General features: G+C 44.4%; 1 protein-coding gene across 1 annotated transcript; it reads left to right on the top strand.

The window, feature by feature from the left end:
- On the top strand, positions 1-7584 carry LOC126373541 (uncharacterized). Its single transcript, XM_050019661.1, has 2 exons — positions 1-384; positions 6848-7584. The coding sequence occupies exons 1-2, from the start codon at positions 67-69 to the stop codon at positions 7394-7396; spliced, it is 867 nt and encodes a 288-aa protein (XP_049875618.1). The 5' UTR covers positions 1-66; the 3' UTR covers positions 7397-7584.
- The last annotated feature ends 1735 nt before the right edge of the window (positions 7585-9319 follow it).

Here is a 9319-nt window from a genome sequence, read left to right as displayed (position 1 = left end):
GCCGCGCGCCCGCGAACACGTGCCGAGCGACACGAACGAGCGTTCGCGCCGTGCGCCGCCCCAACCATGGGCGACCTCGAGTGGACCAACGACCTCGTCATCCGGCTCATGCAGGAGTACCAGAAGCGGCCGGAGCTGTGGGACTCCTCACACGAGATGTACCGCGTGCAGACGCTCAAGTACGAGACGTGGCGAGAGCTGGCCGGCATGTTCGAGTGCGACATCTCCGACCTGCGCAAGAAGCTCAACTCTTTGTTCGCGTCGCACCGCCGCGAGAAGAGCAAGATCCGCGCCGGCGGCTACTCCAACTGGTTCCTGTACCCATACATGAGCTTCCTGCCCACACACCTCGACAACGACTCTGGCGACGCGCTTACCAAGCAGGTAAAACACTAATTGATTCGTACGTAAACAATGCCAATACCAATGAAGATTGGGATTTGTTCACATTGACGTTGGCCCGGCGGCGCGCGGCGGCGGCGAGCAATTCGTTGCGACCACAGCACACATGTGTACAGCGGCCTCTACAGGGTGTAACGGAACGGGGGTATCAACCCGAAGTGTGCCTACTCTGTCACTATCTACAAATCACATGCGAGAGTATTGGCCGCCTAAATTCATATTTGCATTAGTTATGAGCAATTGAATTCCAGGTCTTCATGTAATAAATTCAAATTTGCACAACACTACGTAGCAATCAGCTGTTCAAGGTATTTAACTTTTGAGTGAACAGCTACCACCTCTTTTATTTATGCCTGCCCTAGTAAAGGGTAAACGTGCCAGTGATGGCCATATTAATCAATATTTTTTAAATTGTTTTGTTTCATCCTTGTGAGGCCAAGATTTCCAGACACAATAGTTAAAAAAACAATGGGCATTGGTCCCGGTTACTGCTTACTGATGTAATAAGTAGTCGTTACATGAGCCATGTCAGGGGCATTTGGCGGCTCAATAATAACCCTCGCACCAGGATTGACGAGGTTGGTTATCCACCTCACAACCAATAGGATAGAACAAGATGTGAACATACATAAATCACGGCTTTATCCCTAATGGACCAGACAGAGCTACAAGTAATTACACATATCTAATATCACACTTACTGCGCTACTGAGATGGGCAGAGTCACTTTGTTGTACAAGTTTTGTCCAAAAATGTAGTCGATTACCTACATTAATAGTTGATAAAGAAATGTACTTTACAATGCATCTCGTCTCCTTGTGTAGTATGCTTTATTTTATGATTACGTAATATCAGGCTCCCTTAACACCGTCATCCAGGTCAAATGGGCATCACACTAGCGGCGAATGCGTTCATGGCTAGCTAGGTACGGGACAGTTTCATTAGAATACTTTCAGAGTTTTGCAGGCCCTAAACAACTACTACTACTCATACACAGTTACCACCAATCACTGACTAAGGTGTGCAAATACTAACACCTCACTTTACAATGGATCAAAGGACACAGTGATTCAAGAGGTAACGACGCGGCGGACGAGTTGGCCAGAAGGGGAACGGGAGGTAACAGCCATCGGTCCGGAACCGATATTGCCGATCTCATTCGGACAGGTCCGCTCGCTGCTACGAACGAGAGCAGCCAACAAACACACCTTTTTTTGACGTGACTTATCGAAGTTTTGCCGCAAATGACATTAACTACTTGGCCGGACAAATGGGGAGCGCTGAAGGCTCTCACCCGGTACAACGTTTAAGACAACAGGCCTGAGGGTGCCCAGTTGGGCGCGAACCTCGGCTCAGGGCGTCGTCTGAGAGGAAAAATATTTGAAAGAATTAAACGACCCTAGTAAGTCGATAGCGATAAGCGCTGATTGAGGGAAGTCGTCGACCACGCCGGCGGTGTCGGTATCGGGGTCCTGAAATGTTTGTTGTCGCGAGCTGATTGGCTGATTCTATGGCTAGAGTAATCGGGTCGTCGGGATCGTATTACATACTTCGGACGCCGATGCTATTCAGTACCGTTCCTAAGCGGGATGTATTCGGAAGCCGCAACTACCAGGGGATTTGGTTGGTGCGGAGCAGAATCAAAAAAACTAATTTGAGCCATTGGGCAATGGTTGGCAGACTTAGGTCAATGTGCAGATTTTCATTGCGATGGAACCACGAACGATTTTGTATTTCCTGTAGACGGTGGATTTGAGAGAGACTCGCGTGAGCGAAAACTACCCCTGCATAGGTCATGATCGGACGGATGCAAGTCGTGTAGATTCCAAAGGGATAATTTACTACGCTTGTTAAGGAGACAATGAACACGGCCCATTACAAACGTGGCGCGATCGCGCACACGTTTGATATGGGCCTTGAAAGTAAGACGTCTATCTAAGACTACGCCGAGATATTTGACTTGCTCCTCCCAAGGGATCGGCTTGCCAGACATCTTGATGACTTAAGTTGACAGCGTGACCGTGACGTATTATAATAGCCCTTTGAAAAGTACACCGCTGCACTTTTCTCCGGGTTTACCTTGATTCTCCATTTGCGAAACTACTTGCCCAAGGCATTGGCGCGTTGGAGAATTCCGGTCATCATAACTCGACCACGGCACGAAGAATAGATGGCTGTATCATCCGCAAATAAAGCTAGTTCGGTATTAGGGTATTTGGGAATGAACAAACACACCAGACTATGAACCACCGTAAATAAATGCAGGCAGGCTAAGTTGGCACTACCCAACATCAATAGTTGTCTCTCCAAAAGAATTCTAAATGTGAAGAGGTCTCCACTAATACAGGTAACAGCTGCAGGTAGCAGGTGTAGCTGTGTGGTCACGGTGATATCAACAAACATCTGTTTACACTAGGTGTCACCGACAAGCCCCTGTGCAGAACCTGCATGGACGAGACAGCGGCCCATGTGCTACTGGAGTGTGAAGGAGCCGCCAACTACCGGGTCCGGCACCTTGGCCAGACGGGGTGCCTCCCTGAGGCGACCGGCAACGTCAGAGGCTTCTTAGAATTCCTTGGGGATTTACAACATAGTAAAAGCAAAATAAATTTCTCAAGTACCGTTGTGACTGCCTACCCCTTAGTGATACGGGCGTGATATTATGTTAGTATGTTCTGATTACTTATGGCTCTGCCCACCCCATTAGGGATACGAGCAGCTGCAAGTGATTGTGTATCTTATTAACGAGACATTAATGTTACGTTTACAACATAGTAAAGACAAAATCAATTTCTCAAGTAAAGTACCTACCTAACATAACTTTACTTTTACTATGACATGGTAAAAGTAATCTTAAAATAAGTACTTTCGTACAATACAATAATACTTTATTGCGTACAAGGAATTAAAAACACATAACAGTATTTTTTTAAATCTTTCTATCGTGTGGGTTGTGAGGTGGATTACCAACCTCATCAACCCTGGTGTCAGGGTAACTATTGAGCCGCCAGAGGCCCCTGACATGACTCATGTAATAACTACTTTCTTACATGAGTAAGTAGTCACCGGGACCAACCGTGCCTTCCGAAGCACGGAATTGCAAATTGCATTGGGACAGTTAATGGGATTTATACCCTGTACCAGGATGCCAGGGCTCGCGAATAGAAAAAGGCACGCTAGTGTTTCAAACTATCGATAGTTCAGTATCGATTATCGATCATAATCATTTTCAACTACGATTTTGATTGGTAGAAATAAAAAAATAGCTTTTCAAAAAATCTAAATCCATGGACTTTTGAGTTATTGAAATTCAGTTTAGACAATCAGCCCACTCAAAATAACCATACTATCGGAGTGTAGCAATACTACTGACTGAGGGCAAAATTATCGATAGTTTGTTATTAATCCGCAACGATACTATCGATTGTATTGCACTTAGGTAATAAAATCGAAAATGTTCCCACTTTCCGAGTTATCAATAGTCTTGCTATCGATCGACTCTCGGTCGGGATAGATTATCGATAGACATTTTTTCATCGGCAAGCCCTAGTGCACCCGAAATTCAAAATGGCGGTGCTGTTAAGGGGAAGTTATCATTAACCATGATAAAAAATATTTTTTTTTTTGTATTTTTTTTCCTTCCTAAATTGTAGTCGTGTATTATCCAACAGTGAACAATAACATCACGCCTTTTTCCCATTGGAGTAGGCAGAGACTGCGGAATTTCACTTACCACTACACGCTCGTATCGCTACATGCCCGTACCAAACATACATACATAATATCACGCCTTTATCTCTTATGGGGCAGACAGAGCCACAAGTAATCATAACATAGGTACATAAATAATTATCATGCTCGTACCGCTAATGGGATGTTCTTGTGACTCTGCCCACCCCATTAGGGATACGGGCAGAGTGATAGTATGTCTTATTATTGACAGATTAATTTCGCCTTCTGCTATTGCGCGGGATATTTGCGAAGAAACGTGGCAATTCTGTGTTAGTGCCAGAGTGTGAGCGCGGGTGATCCTTATTAGATAAACGACTTTTTTACTTTTCTAGGTTCAAAGTAAAATACGTACCTACTTTCATAAAATACAATACATTCATTCATTCATTCAAACAATACCATAAAAATATTTTATTGCGCACAAAGAAATAACACACCCTTAAGTACCAGGATACTAGCATTCCAAAAGAGATAGAAACATGCACACGAAAGTAAACTGTCAAATTATTTGTCAGTGCTTGTTTACTATCTGTGGAGTGAAGTTCGAAATTTGGATTTGTTGTGATAACTGTGATCAGTGATAGTTCGAGGTGTCTTTGAGTAATGTAGGTTATTATGAAATGATGATGTGTGTGGGTGCCGGCGATGGCAACTTAAGTGAAGCACGGAACTTGTATCAGCGATTCATAGAAGGTAGACCAGCTGATGAAGCCAGGCAACTGCCTTCACTGCATTGCTTCAGGAAAATGGTCAATCGCCTACTGCATTTAACGGGCTCTTTCCACGCGTCATCCGAGACTGGCCGCTCGGCGACCCGTGATCCGGAGTTTGAAGAAGCCGTACTAGCCGTGCAGCCAACCCAAGGACTACCACGCGAACCTTACCACATGCAACGTACGCCCGAGCTAATTCCTGCTGATTATTTACCTCGTGTGGCATTCTGAGAATGGTACCGAGTTCAAGTGGAAAGCTCACCAGACTTTGCTTCGAAAGTGTTGTGGACAGATGAAGCGGCAGGTCTGTGCATCGAACGGGGATGACGACATTTCGAACCTTTCTTGTAAAACGTAAGTCTAATTATTAATTACCTACCTACTTACCCACACTTTCACACTTTTTTTCCTATTTACTATTAAATTAAATACCTTACCTAAACAAGTAGGTAATTTTAACTTATTTTACACGTCATAAAATAATGTGAGAATAGTTGTCAAAGCAAAATGACTCCAATTATTAGATGCTTTAGTGTCATTCTTGTTTGTTACAGTCGCCGACGTGCCGCCGACTCGGATTGTTCCAATCGGCCGCCGACTCCTTTTGACGTTGCCGCCAAAGCCGCCGCCCGCTCGAATTTCGTACCTATCGCGGCCGTGCGAGCGCCGCGAGTACCAGGCGACCAGGACGCGCTAGGAGATTTGTGTAGTGCCAATATTTGAGTGGATTAAGAACAGTGACCTCAATAGTGCTGTGCCGTGTTTTTTACATGCTGGAAATATTAAAATATTTTTTTAACTGAAATTGAAAAAAATATCAAAAGTGTTTTTTTTTAATTGAAATTTTGCAGATAAGATCTACATAAGGTATAGTTTTGTCCCCTTTCGGCTTGATACCCCCCTTCCGTTACACCCTGTATAGTAGCGGCTTCAGTGTGATTGAGCGTGGCCAAATAGAAATTCAAACAACGAACCACCTCGCTTCGGCCGCGCGCCATGTGTTGCAGTCAGGAGGGGAATGTTCCAGATCTATATGACTATTTGTTTGTAGCAATATTACCTATCTAAGTGAGCTGTACTCGGCGTTTATTCACGAGGTCACGAGTTCACTCCGTTACCGCTACTGACTAGTTCGACGAAACGTAATTATCATTTTCTTACATACGGTACAAACGTAATAAGTACTGTGCTGTCAGACTTCTACTTTCATAATTATGATAATTCTAGCCTAGAATAATGGGTGCCACGATTTAAGTAATCGCTTTCTGATTCCTTTAGTAGGTTAGAAATGAACAGTTGAGATTATTCTTTTTACCAGGTAGGTACCTACTTATTTAGTTGTTGACTATAGAGAGTTCAGACACGTGTTACTGCCAATTACATCATTACAACAATTAAAAGTATTTATAGATAGGTAATTAACCACTTGTATTAGAAAGCATTTTTTAAAGTTATTTTTTCCTTAAGCGACTTTCAAAAATAGGATACAGTACAAAGTGTATTGTAATATATTTTTCATCATTATGGAAGAAAAACAATCAACTCGTTGATGTCTTTTGTATGAAAATTCCTTATAATAGAGAGGTTATTATAATAGTGTGTATTGCTAAGCTCCTTGTTGAATTAAGTATCGTTCAACTTAGGGAGTAATGCAAGTTTCATCAGAAATAATCAGAATACCGATTCGTAGATTCGTAGTTTTCATACAAACACAAGATCACGCCTATTTTCCGGTGGGGTAGACAGATTATGTTTCAAGCATGAATATCTTTGTTTTCTATACTATCCGTTAATGTTTTGATAGGTATATCCCATAATACCCCACCTACCCTCGTTCATGGGCTTTGATTCTTTAGTCGTGGAAGTGAATCACAATTAGTGCACAGACATGGGATACAAATAATTATTCGCCCACATAAGTCGATCATTTCAGTCAAGGGATATTCTTTTCGTCACAAGTTATTGGAACAATGTGTTGACAGGTTGTGTACTGTTGTCAGGGTCCAGCAGTGGCGCGGTCGCGGCCGCCAGTCAAGGAGGCGCGAGTGTCGCGAGCCTCCGACAGCTCGGAGCACTCGGAGGGCTCCGAGCCGGGCGCGTCGCCGGCACACAGCCCGCCCGCGCCTGCGCCGCCCTCGCCCGTGCGCGTCAAGCAGGAGCGCGACGCGGGCCCGGTGGCACGCGCGGCTGCCGCGCAGCGCCCGTGGCGCGCGGACACCCACAAGCCGCGGCTGACGCGGCCCGTGAAGCGGCGCGTGGTGCGCGAGGCGGCGCCGGCGCCCGACAGCAGGGTGGGCGAGGCGCTGAAGCTGCTGCGGCGCACCAGGAAGAAGGACGAGTGCGACAGCTTCGGGGAGTACATCGCCGACTCGCTGAGGAAGCACGACGAGCGCACGCAGAGCATGATCAAGCAGGCCATCAACAACATCCTGTTCGAGCAGGAGATGAAGAAGTACAACACCGCCAGCGGACAGTACACCGTGCTCATCGCCGGCATCGACGAGAACCCGCTCATCCTCAGTGAGAACGACGCCACCACTGAGAGGTGAAACCATCAGGTGTAAAGTACTTCTACTTCTTACAAGCTATGATTGACAGACTGTTGATTGTGTGATATTTGTCTTATATTTATTAGGTAGGTATGTCAAAATTTATTCTTGAAACTGTTGTGATTTTATTTAGGGTAATGTACCTATAAAAGACTATCATAATATAAATGTACAAGTACGTAAATCAATTAATTTATTTTTTCTAATACCTGTCCTGTTTGATGCTTTAGTCAGTTTCAGATTGAGTATAGATTTTCTTAAAATTACTCTTTTGTAGGTATATGTGAGTGTTAGTGAGTAAGAGTGTGATTTGAATAATTATTGAAATTACCATGAACAATGTTTCCACTTTTTCATAAATCAAGATAGCAGAGCGGCGCGCGGCGGCGGTGTATTAGAAAGGAATAGTATCGAAGAAACTGGTGATAAGGCTGATGATAATGTTGGCAAATGATGGACGCTGGCGCATGATCCGTCGGCGGCACGCATAATGACTGCGGAGCACGCATTCTCGGTTTTCCTTATATTTTTTATAAACATCGATCTTATATCTAGAACGTGTGTACGTGCTTCGTCGCACGGTGTGCCACCCCCCCTACCCTCGCCGCGGACCGCTGTATCTATCTACCTGTCTTCCACTGAAGTTGCAATATATACTGTATCAACTCCAAACTTAAGTACTAAGCTACCTGGGCATGTTTCATTGACTTAAACGATAGTTTACAACTGGTTATCTATTGCAATTGCAACTCTGGGCGCATTTGTGGGTGAATTGTTCAGCGTGGTGTTCACTGCTGGCTGCGATTGAGTTGATAGTTGTCTGGTTATGGAGGGGCGGCGGTGGACGGGTGCGTGGATGGATGTGTCGTGGCGGAGGGCTGCTGGTGGGGCCGGTGGTGGCGGTGGAGCGGTGGAGCGCAGCGCTGATCACGCCACTCTGCCCCCCTCCGCGCCACTCGCTCCGCGTCACTGCGGTACTCATGCCACTTCTATTTTTTGCTGCAATCCAGTAATTTGTATGTTAATTGCAATCGCTGCAAACTTGCGATCGACTTTTGTTTATCGGTTGCTGACTAATGTGTCGGAGTCAACGATAATTTCGCAGACCGCAACAGCAATGGTAATATTGATTTATTGGTGTGTTCAAAATATAGCTTGCACCGGATACGGCAGCTGATCACGCAGAATGGCTGCTGACCGTGAAAACTTTTGTGTCAAGTAGTCGACATATTGTCGGCCTGCTGATACAGTACAATACTTACAATAACTATAAATATAGGTACCTATATCACGTGGTCCAGTATACTTACCTAGCTGTGCGGGCCTTGAACGTGCTGTCCAGCTTCGGACCTGGAGACCACTCGCCGCTGTTGTCTGCTGTCTTGTAGAGTGCACATTATTCATATTGCATAGAACAGTTGTTCTATTAAAATATATTTTGTTAATAGTTTCTTTCTTGACTTTTCCTGTTGTTAGGTGTATTTGTAACGCAAGTCACGTTTCAAGGTCTTCTGTCGGAAGTTAAATTGTCACCTCTCGGTAACTGACTGTCGTTATAGAGTAAATAGGTTAGATACCTACATAGATATACTTATATAAATAGTATTTTATTTAACGTATGTAACTATCGTCGTAAGTATTCTTAGGTTTACATTATTTGTCCAAGAAGTATCTACTGAGTCAGTTGTGGGTAGAGCTTGGGATGATAAAAACATGTTGAAGTTTTTTAGCAACTTTTTACACTACAATACTTACAAAGAAACCGAAAACTCAAGTGAAACGTGGTGGGTGAGGGGTAGGAGTCAGTTTCCTATTTCTGACTAGCCTGTGTACATAACAAACTTATACTTATATATAGTTTTTTCGATGTTATTACTTTCAAAACCTAACATACAGGTAGCAACAGTTTCCAGAAAATAACGT

Source organism: Pectinophora gossypiella, chromosome 16, assembly GCF_024362695.1.
Source record: "Pectinophora gossypiella chromosome 16, ilPecGoss1.1, whole genome shotgun sequence".
NCBI lineage: Eukaryota > Metazoa > Arthropoda > Insecta > Lepidoptera > Gelechiidae > Pectinophora > Pectinophora gossypiella.
Note: the sequence above shows the minus strand (reverse complement) of the source record. Positions and strands in the feature narration are given on the sequence as shown.